At 38.8% G+C, this 17,536-nt stretch overlaps 1 protein-coding gene across 2 annotated transcripts in view; it reads left to right on the top strand.

Moving 5' to 3' along the window:
- ADGRD1 (adhesion G protein-coupled receptor D1) overlaps positions 1-17,536 on the top strand; it is a 158,514-nt gene that overhangs the window by 16,120 nt on the left and 124,858 nt on the right. For both annotated transcript variants that reach the window (XM_009932471.2, XM_075434725.1), the window contains 8 exons: positions 525-704; positions 2,566-2,820; positions 6,286-6,350; positions 7,124-7,279; positions 10,075-10,134; positions 11,387-11,504; positions 12,435-12,545; positions 14,301-14,376. In XM_009932471.2, coding sequence (XP_009930773.1) covers positions 525-704; positions 2,566-2,820; positions 6,286-6,350; positions 7,124-7,279; positions 10,075-10,134; positions 11,387-11,504; positions 12,435-12,545; positions 14,301-14,376 — 1,021 coding nt within the window. The remainder of the gene's footprint in view (positions 1-524; positions 705-2,565; positions 2,821-6,285; positions 6,351-7,123; positions 7,280-10,074; positions 10,135-11,386; positions 11,505-12,434; positions 12,546-14,300; positions 14,377-17,536) is intronic.

Below are 17,536 nucleotides of genomic sequence, written 5' to 3'. Positions count from 1 at the left end.
CAGTAGCTTGGAAACAGTCAATGTGCTGTATCTGGCTTGCTGGCGTTTGGTGAACATCAGAAAAAGGCATAGATGCTGGTGGAGGATATGGAGATATGAGAACAACTTCTGTGTTGAAATAAGTGAAGATCACAGGAGGAGAAGGGGATCATCACAGGACAGTGAGAAGGGTAAGGAGACGGGAGAGATAAGGCAAAGGGCGTGGAAGCGTAAATCTGTAAGAAAAGAGGACTGCATTACTTTTGGTGCTCAAAGAACTTTAGTTTTAGCTGATAGTAGTAATCATTGTTCCCTAAGTAGCTTGTATGTCCTGGGTATGTGCATGTGATGTGAAACCAAGGAAAAGATGTTTATTTGGTTTAAACTGTTGAAGCGTTGTTGGTTTTGAAAATGCTGTCCTTGTGTAGGCTAGCAGATGCTCTGTCCTCGAAAGCATTCCCACTCTCTGGATTCTACAGTAATGGAAATTTTTAATTGCACTTGTTTTTTTTTCATTAAAATCTCCTCTCACTTGTTTTCATCAGGAGTAACGTTTTCCTTTTTCTGGAAGACTCAAGACCAGCAGGCTAAGTTTCTCCCTGCCTCTGGTGGACAAGTAATTTCCAGTGGTTTCAAAATCTGTTCAAGTGAAGGCGAAGGCTCAGTGGAATTTTACACCCGTGGGAATGCAATGATGAAGTGGAAGGCAAGCTTTAGTCCACCAGGTAAAGTTTATAATGTTTATTTATTTAATTATTTGTTATATTTTACTTTATTCTTGCAGAGAGATGCAGTGGTAGGAGCACAACTTCAGGAAAGAGAAGTGGATATGTAAAAATAGCTACAGAGCTCTCTGCTCGAGAATTCGCTTGATGGGAGGGAGAGATGAAATATGAACTGAAAAACCAGTGATATTGTATTATAGAATATTCGCCATTCAGTAACAGTCCTCGGACTCAGGTTCCAGTTGTTTCTGAAGAGGAATCCTTATTGACATCAGTAGATTAATGAGGGTTTAGATGGGAACATGAGTGAAGAATGCGGGTTAATCCCTGGCAGTTCTCAGAATATTCTAAAACAAGATAAGTGTGCTGTCCTCTACTGCCTCCTAAATTAGGACTTTATTTGGTAACTGTCTAACTAAATGTTCAGTGCTTTGGTCATTTTATTACCTGTTGAGTGTCAAGTTTTGTATGGCATGGCATAGTATTAATAAACATTTTGGTATATCACACCTCCTACTGCTTCTGTCTAAACTGTGTATTGTTTGGGAGCAATATTACCTAGTGACTGGAACAAATTCTGGTCTTCTAATAAGCCAATGACAGTCACTGAATCTTTTCTTGCCTTAATTTGACTACCTGTACATTGGTAAGATAGGACTTTCTCACCTCGTTGAGGCAGAGTTTTATAAAGCTTAATAAATTGGTTTAGAAATCTTATTTTAAGAGAAAAGCTGATAAACAGTAAGAATAATTCATAGAATCATAGAATGGTTTGGATTGGAAGGGACCTTAAAGATCATCTGGTTCCAACCCCCCTGCCATGAGCGGGGACATCTTCCACCAGACCAGGTTGCTCAGAGCTCCATCCAACCTGGCCTTGAACCCTGCCAGGGAGGGGGCAGCCACAGCTGCTCTGGTCAACCTGTTCCAGTGTTTCACCACCCTCATGGTGAAGAATTTCTTCCTAATATCCAATTTAAATCTGCCCTCTTTTAGTTTACAGCCATTGCCACTTATCCTATCACTACACACCCTTGTGAAAAGCCCCTCTCCATCCTTCCTTTAGGCCCCTTCAGGCACTGGAAGGCTGCTGTAAGGTCACCCCGGAGCCTTCTCTTCTGCAGGCTGAACAGCCCCCAACTCCCTCAGCCTGTCCTTGTAGGAGAGGTGCTCCAGCCCTCTGATCAACTTCGTGGCCCTGCTCTGGACCCGCTCCAACACATCCGTGTCCTTCTTATGTTGGGGGTTCCAGAGCTGGACGCAGAACTCCAGGTGGGGTCTCACAAGAGCGAAATAAAGGGGCAGAATCCCCTCCCTCGACCTGCTGGCCACGCTTCTCTTGATGCAGCCCAGGATACGGTTGGCTTTCTGGGCTGCAAGCGCACATTGCTGGCTCATGTTGTTGTTGGAAATTCACACGTTTGTGGATTATCCAATTCAAGTGAAAATTAATATTATGTTTTCAGCCCCCCAAGTATAACAAAGAAACTGTGACAGCTTTTGACTAGTCTGTTTGCTTATTCTTCAGTTCTTGCAGTTGTTATGCAGTTCTTGCTGAACTGAGTTTTGAGTTTTGCAGAGACTTCAAATCATGGCCAATTATACTTAGCATGTGTAATTTATGAAACTGCATTGAGCCCAAGTAAGAGTTCGGACAAAAGCTAAGTGGCATTCTGCCAAAGTATGGGCTTCCCCATGGGTGTAAAGATTAATATACACAACATCAGCATTCCATAATTCACTCTTGGCACTTCCTATACAGCTCTATAGCATTGTACAAGTCAGCAAAAACTTACTGAACAGGAAACGCTCTAAATGGAATTGATTCTTGGATTTTGCTGTGACTTTTAATGTTTTGCAGGTCCTTATTGGACTCATATTCTCTTTACTTGGAAATCGAGAGAAGGACTGAAAGTCTACGTCAATGGAACTCTAAACACAACTGATCCAGATGGGAAAGTTTTCTACGATTATGGAGACCCCAGTGAAAATCTTCTGACTGGGACAGAGGGAGATCAAACTAAGCGCTATGTGAATGGGGCATTTGATGAATTCATTATATGGGAAAGGGCACTCACCCCCCATGAAATTGAGCAGTACTTTACAGCTGCTATTGGTGAGTATATTCACGGTTGTCATGATTCATCTTCTGTAAAGATGCTGACTTCAAAATGTTTAGTGTGTAGGATTTGTGTTCGTTTTACACCTTTCAGCTATTGAACATAATTTTTAGAGGCAGAGAAAGTCAGGTATGAATGTCACTGAAATGCTCAGCTGTCTTTGGATGTGCAGTCTTTTTATCCTAGGTTCTGGCTCCTTAAAAAGGTCATAAAAAAAATACCAAGACCTGAAGCATCCAGCCATTAGATCCCCGAGCATTGAGAGAAGAGGAGCCATAATTAGACTTGAGGCAGAAGAGTTTTAGGAAAGCCTGACTCTGGATTTCGAACTTGCACTCTGCTGGTTGTGTAACTTAGAGCCAAGTCACTCGGTGTATTCTATCAGAGGTGGATAATAGTGGTTCTCTCTCCAGTTCCTGGAACGTTAAAGACTTATTAACTCATGTATGCTTGTGAACTAAAAAGAAAGATATCAGCTGAAATGTAATATAAAAGACAAAGAATCAGGATTGGAACGAAAACTTAGAACACTGGCCAGTAAACCCTGTCAGTTGTTTTATGGATCTTTATAATAAATTTTTCACTGCAAGGAAGGTTGTTGCTATTAAGTGCTTGTGTGTGAGTAGCAATTAGAAAACATCCATCTTGGGAATAAAGCTGTGGGGCATCTGGAACATTTGGCTTCACTGGCAGTTTCACTGCTTTCATTTATTCTTACTAGGTTACTGAGAGCTAAAGCAGTTACACCCATAACTCTCATGCTTTTAAAGCCATGGGAACCGTTTTCACAATGGAAACTCTTTGAATAACACAGAACTTCTGATGCATGATTAGAAACTAAAATGTATGTGCTTGTGACTTCCAGGCTTGATTATAGCCATTAAATATATACAAAATATATTTTTTCAAAAAAGAAAATAGACACTAGTTTCTGTAGAATTGAAGTCACTGAAAAGTAAAATCTTCCTTCTAATGTAACATGAAGCCATCTAATTGCTTTGCCACACAAATAATAGCAATTGCGCTGAAGTTTTTTTATTTTAAAATTTTTTTATTTTAAAGTGATTTCTATGAAAGTTATCAAAAATTCTGATTGGGAGAGTATTCATTTGATACAGGAAGTAGTTTTAAAATCTTTAAAAAAATAAAAAAGTTTTATTAGCTTTATAATGTTCTGGTCATGTTGGAGAAAATGCTTTTGTATTTGGCTGTTGTATCTTTCACAACAATGGAGGGTTACTATAACAGTATCCAACTCAAAGCTACCATAAATCACGTTCTTTGATTTAGTGTAACTCAAGAAGAATGTTATGTTGCTAAACTCAAGAGCGGCAGATTTTCAAATTGACCTGATTCATCTATGTGTGTGCCCTGTTTTACTGTCAGAGAAGTATGCCTTACGTTAATACAAAGAGATCTCTCTTTCTTTTTTTTAACCCCTTGATTCTTGTTGAACTCACAGTAACCATGCTCTGCAGCCCTCCACCTCCCATCTTCACTCTAATAAATAATCAAGGCGGCATGGAAAGCTCTTTCCACAAATGCAAATCCTGTTCAGGACTTAAATTTCTACTGGAGCTCAAAATATCTGGTGGTTGGACATTAATGCTTGTAGCTGGCTTTTGAAATGCTGCAGAAAGAGTTGGGTGCTCGCATTCTACTAAAGTCTAAATTTTTAAGAAGTTGTACAGAATTTTGCCTATATCCTACCTTTCAATCCATGCTGATTTCTAGAAGGCTGTATAGCAAACTCCCCCATTTATACATTCATGCTGTGAGCTTTTGTGAGTTTACTGCAATTTGCATGACATTAGGTGTTCACGGGTTTTCAGGGTCATCTGGAACTATCAATTTTCTTTGAAAAATAAATTTCGAGCCTCTTTACTGAAGGCGAAGCTTGATGTGTCTTTTCTGGGGACTGAGGAATTAAAATATAAAGGGATGCTAGGTGTGTCTATATATATTTTAGAAGTGTGAATAATTTTAAGCAAATATTATTTTAAAGTGCTCAGGTGATTTGGAACACTTGAGAAATGTGGAGTGTTGAATTTTTTGCTTTTCCCTTAAAAGCAGTGGACTGATAATATTTTATAAATTTTCCAATTTGGTGGATGAAGATAGAACACTCTCAGAAGAGGCAATGGATATTACAATACTAATCAACATAGTAAACAAAAGTTATTCTTGGTATCTATTTATCGACTTTGGAGGACTTCAAGTGGGGTTAAAGCTGGGCTAATGTGATTTGACATAAGGAACGTAACAGGACAGCCGTTTTTTGATAGAATGAATAATCATGTTCCTTCTGGATCCATGAGAAAAATGTGTCCTATATATGCAACTACTGTTTGATTGTGCCGAAATACCACACTCCTGGCAAATATAAATTCTTGGTAAGACATAGATTAGAAGAAAATTTTATTTCTCTATCACAAATCACCAATAAACCCTTTTGCACAGAAAGGAATCGATATTTTTAAAATGGAGCGATTGGAAACTGTCCAAAATCGAGTTTATTCCTTCGGTGTCGACGAATCATTTATGACATGCTCGTATGGTAATTTTCAATGGATATAGTGCTAGCGGGTGACATTTATTAGTAAAGCCTATCTGATTGATAGAAACCTCACTGTTGCTTGAAATAAACTTACAAACACTTATTAGAGACATTATCTGTAATATGCTCAAACTGCAGAGGTTGTGTTTTGACTCCTTGACCTCTGTCATTTGTTGTATGCAAAACTAGCGTGCCCCAAAAGCTTGAGTATACCACCATTTCTACCAGCCTTCTTTTATATGAGGGTGCCTTAGATTTGCTGCAAGCAAGGCACTTATTTCCATTTGTTTTGAATATTTCTTACAGACTTCTTTAAAATGGAAACATTTTTCTGAACTTGCCTGCATGGGTGTGATGTTGTTCGGCACTCGGGCAATTTAGACTCAAGACATAAGTAACCATTAGCATTTGGAGATCATAGCTGAGACTGAAGTCTCATTTTTTCCAGTGTCTGTCTGCTCCCAGTCCTGGTTTATCACATATACAGAAATACAGCAAAGTCATATATGACATTGTCAGAAGGGCCTATAGATTATTAGCTATTTCTGATAAGACATAGGATTTTTTTTAAAAAGAGGTAGAGAAGGAAGATGGATGCCAATGTTTAATTGTACAGTTGTCCTTTTTTGATGGGGATATAACACTTGAAATTTCATGTTTGCAAACAAAGGTTTAATTTTAAGTGTTTAAGACGTAAACTGCAAGGCTCATCTATATAAAGATGATGAAATAAAATTGAGAGGATCCATAAATTAAATGCTTTAAACAAGCCTGTGTAGCTACAGTACTGCAAATAATTAAAAAGCACAGAACAGCAAATATGTTACTTGGTTAGAACCGATTCAGCCTGCAGTGGGAGTATCACATTTGTCAGCACTCTCATTCGTGTATATATTTTCCCCAGGTGTGCAAGTTTTGCTTCCTTCAACACTTCCATGGTCTGTGATGACAACCACTACAAAACCTCTGGTAGGACAGCCCTCATGACTCTCTTCTGTAATGCCAGAATGTGTGTAGATTAGAGTTACAGACTCGCCTCTCTTTACAATCTTCATTAGTGGCACTTAGTAGTCCAATTAGAAATGCTTTCAGATATGCATAGGGAGAATTTTTAGCCATTATCAGAAGATGGGAGTACTACAAAACTCTTAATGTAGGACAAATAAAGGAAATAATTGTTAAATAAAAATATTTTCTATATTAAAGAAAGGAAAAAATTAGAAACTTCTGAAATATTTCAATGAACTTTGAAGATATTTGACACTCAAAAATATTTTTCTGATTTTTCATCTTATTTCCTTTAAAATTTGAAAAAAATTCCCACCACAATAACAAAACTATTTTCATCTGTGAAGTAAATGATTAATGAAAAATATTTAAATCAAATTAATTTTTCATTTGCAGAATACATACCATTAGCTGTAGTCAGCCTACAAGCAATTAGCTTTTGCAGTGTATTTTCCCTTTCTTGCTGTCTGCAGTGTCAAAGTCCTGTTAGTTTTCTTCTTGTTCAGAGAGGCTTTCAGGAAACCACGGCAGATAGGACCTAAATTGCTAATGAAAGGCGGGAGCTGTGCCTGTATATTCTGTTTATCCCATCTATCTGTCTGTGTGCTTTCCTTCTCCCTTGGCTTATGTAGCCCCAGGAGTCTGCTATGCCTCAAACTCCCTTTTCAGCTAAACCAATAAATAATGACTGCTGTATGGAACAATTTCTGATGAGTTGTATCTCTCTCCTGTAGCTCTCTACAAATGCCTATCATCCCATCATAATGAATCTAACCGAGGAGAGAGGGAACTTCCGCTCCCCCGACACCATGCTGGGCTACCTGGAGAACGTCTCCTTCAGCTTGCCCAACAAATCCTTGTCAGAAAATACTGCTCTAAGCCTGACGGAGGTAAGTGTCTGTCACATCTGTGTCTGGAGCCAGATGACCCTGAAATGTCTCCAGAAGCTGGAATATCGAATGCGGCTTTGAAAGTTTTTGCTGATTTGCGGAAAATGCACGTGAAAAAAGCAGTAGCTATTTCAGGGAGTAACAGAAGGTGAGCTTCAACCAGAGAAAATAGTTTAAAGATGTCATTAATTTTTCAGGATATTATTTAATGCACAAATCATAGCTACTTGGAACCATGACCACACATCAAAAATAATTATTTAGTTGAGCAGGAAACAGGAGGAGAAAATAATTTGGTTTTTTTTTCTTTCTGCTGCAAATCTATCCAATGAAGAATATAAAATTCTGGAAGAAAAATCAGCATTTCTCTGCATGGCCCAGCTGATCTAAAATGCAGCAGAGTTTGACAGCCATCTGTCAGGTGCAGGACATAAAGACACTGTCATCAGAGTAGTGGCAGCAGCAGAAGGGAGGCACACATGAGCTGACAGCAAACTTACGTGGGTGCTGGGAGCACACTGGTTGTGGCTGTATCAGCCTGGCCCCAGGGCAACTGCCTGAGTATAAACTTGTAATTTATTACCTTTGAGATTCACACCTGCACCAGAGGGTTAAAAAATTATCGATTACTGCTGTCTGCACAACCTTTTGGTAGCATTTATTGCTTCTTGTAGTGAGCAGAGGGCAAGTGGTGCCCCTCATCTGGCTTCTCTTTCGCAAAGTCCTGCGTTATTCTTGCTGGACTCTGTGGTGGCGGAGGCACATGTCCTGCTCCGCCAGCTCTGCGCGGGAGGTGGAAAGCTGTAGGAGAGGGCATTTTGGGATCGTGGTGTCCTTAGCTTCTGTGAGTTAAAAGCTTTATCTTGTACCAGGTTCCGATCGCACCCAGGACTCCTGTGTGGACATATCACAAATCTCCACTGAAACTGGTTCATGGAAAGATCAGGTCCAAAGCTTGGCTGAGTAATTTATTTTTGTTTAAGCTAATCCACTAAGCCAAAAAAAAAAAAACCACGGCGTTTTCTGCAGTTGGAGCTGAGGACAAGGGGTCGTGTTCTCCTGACATAAAGTTAGCCTGCTGTAAAATGGTGGGCATCTAATTCCCTGATTTCGGCAGGCTAGAAAGCTGTTATTACAGTAATCAGCGCTGGCCTCACCAGTGATTGTTCCTTGAAGCCTGCAGGTAATACCAAGGTGACAAGGATTATTTACTCAGACAAACAATATAAATAAATGCTTCTGAAAACTATATGGACAGCAAATGATAGTTTGTGTTAAAAGCTTAGCATTTGCAAACTGTGAAGCTTGGATTTTGTGGATCACAGTTTAATATCTATCAAAAAGCCTTCTAAAAAGCTCTAACACATTGTTTCCTTTGTTTTGCCAAAAATTTTGCATTGGCTTTAAATTGAAAATGGAACATCATCCTGTCAGATGTCTTACCTGTTTCCCTCTTCATTTCAGTTGCCATTTGCTTGCTCATTCATGCTATCTGACGGTGCTGTGTGTGCCGTGAAACTGATTTGCAGACAGAAATGTGGGACATGATTATCTTTAGCAAAGCTATTTTGGGAAGCAAACACAAGCGAGTCCTCTTCATACATACCGACTCTGTCATTTGTCTGACTGATGGATGGGCTTTGTATTGTCTGCAGCTAATTCCCCCAAAGACAGCCACTGAGCATGCATCCTATTTTCCGTAAAGTTATCTCTGTCCTGATTGTCGTATGCCTCACGGCACAGGAAAATTTGATTTAAGTGATATGCAATAAACTTTCTGATTACTGACACACATTTATAATGCATTGCTTCCGACAAATCTGACTTGTGCTTTCAGTTATAATGCTGCTCTGCTCGGTAGCTCCAGCACTCCTGCTTTTCTTCCCGTTCCAGTGGTCTAACACAACCTTGTTGGAGTAATTGTGGAGCAATGCTGTGACCCGAAATCAGGAATACTCGCTGAATGCTCTGGGCAATTTGGGCTGGGTCCTGGGTTTAGGGTAACTTCTGTGCACATCAGGTAGAATCCCACATGGAGTGTTTGAGAGGGGCTGCAAGGGTTGTGCTGCCCAAAAGGAAGCTCAAGTAGCAACGCTCTGGTACTGCCCTACTGTAAAATTATGCTCAGAAAAGTCTTACAGTTTGCTTCCAGGTTTCTCAGTGGATCTTTTTATATTAAGTTGATGATTTTAAGACATTTTAACAGATAAGTTTAAGCAAGAGATGTGGGTTTTTTCTTTCAATTTTCTGTGCTCCCTTTCCTCCTGCTATTTGTCTTCATCAGTGAGACTGCTTAGGACAGGGACTGTATCGTGCTGAGCACTTGAGCAGTGCTCACTGTGACAGTTCTTGACCTCAAAACCAACATTTAACTGCAAAAGTTAAGCAGATAATAAGTTCTACGAGTGGTGGGACCCAGATATACATCTAGTGCTGTCGAAATATCTCGTCATCTAAGACTAAAAGAGGTATTAAAGTCATATGAGTTTAGATAAAATGTGAGAGTAGGTTTGCCTTAGTCTCAGTTCCAGTGTTGTCACCTCAGCTGCAGTATAATGGTTGCACTTTGGGAATTTCACAGTGGTATTACTTTTAATAAATAAAATATTACTTTAAAATGTCACCATACAGAAAATGGTGAGAGTGCTGGCAGGTAGAGAAGAATCTGTGACTTCAAAGAAAATGGGCTTGTCATGTTAAAATAAACCTAAGAAAATCCTAGCAGAGATCTGCCTTGGTTCCTTACCAAAAGATATAGCTGATAATCAAATAATATAATTTTATTTATCTTTTAGGCATTTTTAAAAGCTATTGAAGACTTTCTGTTACTGCCCAACTGGACTGATGTACCAGAGGTAAGACAAATGTGCTTAGATTTGTAGGCTACTTCAGTTGCATAATTTCACAAGGATAGTAATGAAACTGGTTGCCTCTATTATTCTTCTTGTTAGGACTTTTTGGCATTGTGGCTTACTTATTTTCTCAGATGTCACTTTCATATTTGCAGGAAAGATCTGTGGGAAAAACAATTATGTCATTTTCTTTTGTGATGCGTTTTTGCAGGTTAAACTAAGGGAACTTTATCTGCTGCTCTATCCACATATTTCAGGATGAATGAAACAGAATTGTGTTTGTAAAATAACAAATATTGTCACCAAAGTGTTTAATCACTCCCTTTTCCGCACTGAACTGATATTTAGAAGTTTGTATTTGTTTTGTAGATTGCAATACAGGTGAAATACGTGGTAGTGTTTACTTGTTTAGTGAACTGAAGCTTTGAGAGAGATTAAACCTAATACAGGGAAAAGTAACTTGTATCAATGTTCGTTCTCTTCTAGTCTACCTTTCAGAACACAGAGAAATGCTTGCAGGAGGAACCTAGGAATTTCTTGAGATTTTTGTTTGAATCTTAAGAGAGGTGCTGATTTCAGAACAGAGCACTTTTAAACTCAGAGAAGGAGAGGCTAAAGTAAAATAAGGTCTCACTGAAGACTAAAATGCTTCTAAGACAAAAAGATGTCAGATTGATTTAACTTCTTAGCCTAAAATCCTTGATCATCTCTGATGTAAATAGATTTCAGAGAAAATAGATTTCTTTTTCATTAAAACACGCATTCACTCTGACATTTTATGGATCACATTGCAACCTGGAGGATTGTTTTCCATGGGACGTGTAAACACTCTGAAAATAGCTTTATAGTGGGGAACATTTTAATAAAGAGGAGAGAAAGGCCAAACTGTAGTGACTCAGCTTATGTTCCAACAAAGAACTGATAGCAGTCTTTATATGTTGTCAGAATAATCTTCTCAGTTCTTGGCCTCATCTGCTGAATCCTGAGTACCGCTGACTGTCAGATGCTAGTGGGAGCAGGGAGTCATTTGGAGACATTCGATAAAACATAGTATTTTGTAAGGTCAGGCGCTGGGTGGCATCAATTTGTGTAACATTTTATCCACTATGTGTGGGGGAGGTTGTGGAGAAAGTCACATTTGACTTTGGACGGTTGAATGATGAGTCACACAGGAGTTTAACAGGGCACCTTGGCATTTTGTGCTATGAACTGCAATTTCTGTTATTGTAGAGCCTTCTCTTTCTTCTTCCCCCAGACCGCTCACATCTTTGGAAGTTTAATTCAAACTATTGACAGTGTGATGGCTCACATGACGTGCAATCTGGACACAAACTCATTACCTTTAACTGTTGAGGGCACGTCACCTGTGGCAGGTAGGATTTAGCAGAAACGTTCTCTCTGGATTGTCTGGGTGTCCTAAATGCTTTTGTGCTTGCAGCCCCTCCTTTGCCAACATGAAGGAGGAAATCAAACCAGATCATTTTCTCTTTTGAGTACAAAACAATATTTAAGTTGCAGAAAGATGACTGTGCAGTTAGTCCAGAGGTAACCAGCTCTGGCTGTGCTTGAACTTCCTTGAGGTTATTTGGGGAGGGGCTTAGAATATGAATTCCATGAAGTGAATCTAGTAATGCTGTGCTGTGCTTGTAGGCAGTTAAAGGGCCTAGAGCTCTTATGGAGCACTTCGAAGTTGCAGATATCTGGATGCTACAAAACCTAAATTTTGCAAGGCTTTTGTGAAAGATTGCAAACAATAGGAATAGTTTTGACCTTTCCGGAGAATTTTATTTTACTGCTGTTTAGCATCCTGGAACCCTAATTTCATCTGCACCTTTGGATGCTACAGGTAGCAAAGGTAATTAATCTGTTCCAGCACTCTGCCTGGTTGAGATTTATATGAGGGGGCAAATAACCTGCACAGTCACCAGTACCATGAATCACTGCACATACTCTCTTGGACACTGGTGTTCTCAAATGGAGCGGTGGAGGTCTGAAATAATGCCTTCAAATGTCAGCGGAAGTGTGTGGTTATCAATCTGTTTTGCTTGCCCTGGTAAGCTCGGTATTTGAGCATGGGTGAAGTGATCCATGGTATATTAACAGTGCGTGTACCACCTTCTCTGTCATAAAGGAATCAGATACATAAGGCAATTTTATACTCAGGGAATTTGCTATATTTTCTGCAAACATCTGGGGTTTTAAATTCAAGACTTGAAATAGCTATTAGGGAAGTCTAGTTAAACAGTCAAGTAGGTTGTAGAGGCTATTGAATTTGTCATATTTTTGTTTGGCTTATCACACAGATTACACCTTGGTCAAAATGCGTCCTCAGACTCTGAATTTGTCCCACTATCGATTTCCATCTCGAGGACAGAGTTATATTTCCATTCCCAGTGAAGCTTTTCATGAAAAAGGTAAGAAAAAAATTTAAAGGGGGGAGGAGACTCACATAAACAGGGTATCCAAAAATTATTTTGCCCGAAAATAGGTTTTAATTTGCTTTATTTTTCCAAGTAACCAATTTGATCACTGTGGATGATACTGGCTCTAAAGAAGCAGAAGTTGTCCTGTCATACTAATGAATGATAAATGTGGTAGAATTTTTGTATTACTTGAATTAGTCTTGAATAATACAGTTGGGCCACAGAGACTGAAGCCATTTATTTTTGACACCTTTTTACTTCAGGGAAGCCATCATTTAATAAATTATTTTTAATTATTTTTAATCATCTGAACTGGTTATTTTTAAGAAATTCCAGGATGTCGGATCAGGTATTGCTTATGTCTTCATGCAAAAGCACTCTTAAAATGTATGAAATTAAACTATAGAATGACAGGTTTAAGCAACAGCAGCTACGGAAACAGAATGAAGATGTAAACTCACAGTCAAGACAAAAAGGCAGAACTTAATAATCCACACCTAGGCTAAAATTTTAATAATCTCATAAGCAAGGCATGGCAAAAATCTGAAGCTTTAGTCAAAACTAAAAGAACAATGTTTGGAGTTAATTGTGTACATTTTAATCGGGGATTGAAGGAACCCATTTACAGAAACATCTACCTGCATCCTCAGATCTTTGAAAATCTGACCTGTGTGCCCTAAATGGCAATCCACGGAACTTACACACCCAGACACCTTTCCACAGCCGCTTCTGTGGAAGGAAGGCTGGTCCCTGTTCGTAAAGTACAAGGTTAGCTGCAGATAACCTCCAGTGAGAGATACTCTGATAATTACTGAACCCTCTACCCGATTTCTGACGACAGCTTTGTTTCTTTGCACTGGCAGGGGGCTCTGGCTGGAGACTTCACTGCACGTGCTCTGAGGCTTGAATACCTATAATTGCAAACCAACTTGTAATGCTGAAAATAGCATATGAGGACTCTTCCTTTCCTGCTTACAGAGTCTCTCACCATGCAGATTTTCTTTTTCTTCAGAACATTGTCGTGCTTGGTATCCTGAAATAATCCAGCCTGTTAACTGTTTAACTCTTTTCCAGCTAAAGCTCACCTCTGAGCAATTTCAGCTTTCAGGCCACACTTCTACACTGCCCAAATGAGCTAACCTAAAAACTTCTTATTCCACCCTAAACAGCTGACACTATATAAATACTTGGAACCCAGAAAAAGGGGTATTGAAACACATCTGTGTGGCTGACACTTAGAAAATATGCATCTGTCTCTTCACTCACATGCTGGAGAACCCATAAATACTTGGAATGTAGGCAGCAAACAGACAACCAAATTGGAAACTGGTTGCCCGTGTCCAAGTTTCATAAACTGCCAGTTAATGTAGGTGGTGGTGAAGTAGCCTTGATATTACTGTAGCTACCATTGAGGCACTGGCTCTGGTATGTCATGAGACACTTTCTAGTGCTATATGGAGATTTATAAATGACAGCTGATTGCTTTAACAACTTATTTTGGCAGTCCATTTGCTCAGGGCAGGCATCCTTGTATTTCACTCTTGATATCTGTCTCCTGTGCCGTACTGCAAGATGTACATACTTTTTCACTTACTTAAAAGAATGATCAGAAATCTGCTAAAGCAAAGATATGAAAGTCCATAGAAGTCAAGGCTCTTAATTAACACAGGGTTTCAGGTCTAGGAGAGAAATGTCTCTTGCTGACAATTGTTGCACTGAGGAATAACCCCTGTTCCCTTTCGACAGCTTGGATTACCATTGTTGGCCTGCTTTACCATAACATGCACTATTTCTTCCATAATATCAACCCTTTGGATACCAAGTAAGTATCTCAGACCTGTCATGCCATAACAGCTTGCTTATTACCTTAGTGATACACCTTTATAGCAGTCATGTCATTATCAACTGTAAATAAATTACGAGCCATAATCCTGATTCTGCAATATTGAGGAGGTGTAGTCATTAACTAGAGAGAGATTAAAGCTTACATTAGATGTTCTACTTTATGTTGTAGTAAAATAGATTCCCATAGCGACATGTTTTTCTTTGTCTTCTCCTTCCATTCATCATATCTGGTATTAGAATTTCATAATTTTAATCTGTCTCATAAAAGGAAATTACATCTTTTCTCCTGACACATATAAAGATACAGTTTGCATTAAAATGAAACAAGTAAGAAAACATAACATCCCTCTTTAGATAAGATCTGAACCCTAATCCTAGAAACCTGTAAAGTAATTTTACAACAGGAGACCAGGCAATGCTTAAAAGACCTTTTGTTTTATGTGCTGCATCAATGAAATCATTAGCAGATAAGATAAAGTAAATGCAAAGCTGCGTACCTTTTGGCAATACAGTTCCCCAGGGAATCTTGCAAGACCATTCACGTAAATCATTACACTTCCCTTTTAAGCTACCATGATTTTATGTTTTTATTTGATCTACACTGGGGTACGTAGATTAGTTTACACTTTCTCGCAGTCTTTTCCAATCTGCGACTTTTCGGTGTGTTTACGACAGCGGAAGGAGCGTAGCAGCATCTCAGCTGTCACGAATGTTAGGGATTGCCTCCCTTTCTTTACGTACAGCTACACAGAAGGTCATGATCGCGGGAACTTCCTTGTGAACTTCAGGGAAATATCCTGGCTTATGATCAGATTGATCACACTGAATTAATAACACAGCTATTACTAAACAGTAATACTTAGTAATACCAAGTAGCAAGTTGTACAGTTGTTTACCCTGCTCTCTTAAAAAAAGGGCGCTTAGCAGGTGGCTGTAAAGGAACCGTGTAATTAATGTGCAATATTTCTTACTGACATGAAGAAATAGCAAGTTTAGCAAACACAATACGGTGAAAAATGCCATGTGTCAAAACACGGTATTCTAATGCATCGTCATAGAGTCCACAGCTCCTGGGACTCTGATGATGCAGCACAATAAAACAGTTATGTCATCTTTGTGTACCTTCTCTGAATTTTGTGGAGTAGGACAACCTAGAGACCCATTCTTGTTCCACTGAGTTATGTGTATTTTTATTGCTCACTTTTGAGAAGGAAGGATCTGGCCCTGCTGCAATGTTAGAGAAAAACACAGAGACATGAGAAGAAAAGTCCCCTAGATTTCTAAAACTAATCCAAATGACTTGAGCTGTTTGCAGTATGTAATGTACTACAGAATCATGTCTGTATAATTCTAGATGCAGATCTGTACAAAGCAGCATCTAAAAAATAGGAATACAAGGAACGCTAGCTTAGCGATTTTTCTCTGTGGAATCAAACCCCAGGTATTCAAAATATTTTTTAAAAATAATCATGCAGTTCTCTCCTGCTTAGCTTTCTTTTTTGTGCTGTGCTATTATAACTTTTTTGCTTACATTTCAGTAGAATAGCAACTTTTTCCCAGAGTAGTTTGTTTTAAAGACTTTCATTTATGTTCCTTGTAGCTCTGGACTACTTGAACACCTGTAATTTGAAGCCTGTCCATTTTCTTCTTAAGGGCAATTTTTTTTTTTTCTTTTGTGGTGGAAAGCTAAAACCAAAACTCTTGGAGCTTTTGTGCTGTACAGACAGATGACTTCTATTTTCAGACTACATAAAGAGCAGTTTCGAAGGGGAGTCAGTTTTGATTCTTTAAAAAAAAAAAAAAAAACAAAAAAGGTTTTGAGCTCAGTTCTGCTCCTGCTTGTATACAGTTTGTGTAAACCTGTGCTAATCCCACTGAAGGTAGTTGGATGACAGACTCACTGCCGTCCAACATCCAGGGCCACGGTGAAGAAAGGCTTGTCTATGTAAGCATGAAACACAGAAACACTGTTTCTTGCTTGTCCTGAAGTTTTTTCACACTTCAAAATTCATGTACCTCTCTCAAGTTAAAACGGCAGATAGTGGGCGTGGAAAAAATGTCCATCCTGTTAATCTGTGCAGGAGAAATCTCAAAATGTCTAATAGCCGTCTTAACATTACGAGTCCTTCTCTAATCTTTCCATATCAGAGTAGCAAATTCTGCCCCAAGATTAACAAATTCAATTCACATGCCGGTTACTGGGAGCAGCAGAAATCTCTGACACGATGTTTTTGTATGGTCAGAACTAAGGACTGGTGCTTGGGGTTGTGCTAAATGAGTTCTGGTTTATTTGACCTTGCTGAGGAACTGAATGAAGTTATTTTAATGTCTTTTTTTTTTTTTTTTCCTGAAAGAAAAGCAAGAAACCATTGCAAACAGGTGGCAGATGTAAATAAGATGTTTTTCAATGTGCTTTGTAAACTGGCTCTTTCCAGTGGTGTGCTATGTTTGGAAACCCATGCGGATGGTTAATTTGCCATGGCTTGTATTTCTCATAGTAAATACCAGTCATTCACATACTGAAGAGGTGGATGACAGAGAACATTTTACTCTCACACAGTTTGATAGTGACAGTGTAAAAAAATTTACCCTACAGCCAAATGGATCTTGGTTACTTCTAAGTGTGCAAAAATGCCAAAATCATCATAAGTTTTAGCTGAAAGCAGGAATATAAATGTTCTTATGGACTGCAAAATTACTTCAGCCTACAAAAAGCAAATGACTTGGACTAATCAGGTGTTTAGTTGGGTTCAGCTGTTTGTGTTGTGATGTGAGTTACTCTCTAAGAAACCTAATTGGACATAATCAATTTTTCAGAGTAAAGCTATAGATTACTTCCAAATATATTCCAGCGTATGTATTTATATGCATTATATATAGTATATGTGTCTTACACACTAATATGTATGTTTAGTTAGACAGCCTGAAATCCCCGCAAGTTTTCTCCTCACTTAGATTGCTTTGCATAGTTAGGTTATTTTTAGATTCCCCTACTTTGTAGGATTCTAATTATCTAACTCATTTTCAGCAAGGCTTGTAAACCTTTGCATAAGAGGAGCAGAATGAAGAAATACTTACGATACCAAGACTCCTAATGTCTAAAGCTGTTCCTTGTACTTTGTAGCTGTTGCTTCTAG

Source organism: Opisthocomus hoazin, chromosome 13, assembly GCF_030867145.1.
Source record: "Opisthocomus hoazin isolate bOpiHoa1 chromosome 13, bOpiHoa1.hap1, whole genome shotgun sequence".
Lineage (NCBI taxonomy): Eukaryota > Metazoa > Chordata > Aves > Opisthocomiformes > Opisthocomidae > Opisthocomus > Opisthocomus hoazin.
This window is presented reverse-complemented; position numbering and strand designations above follow the sequence as displayed.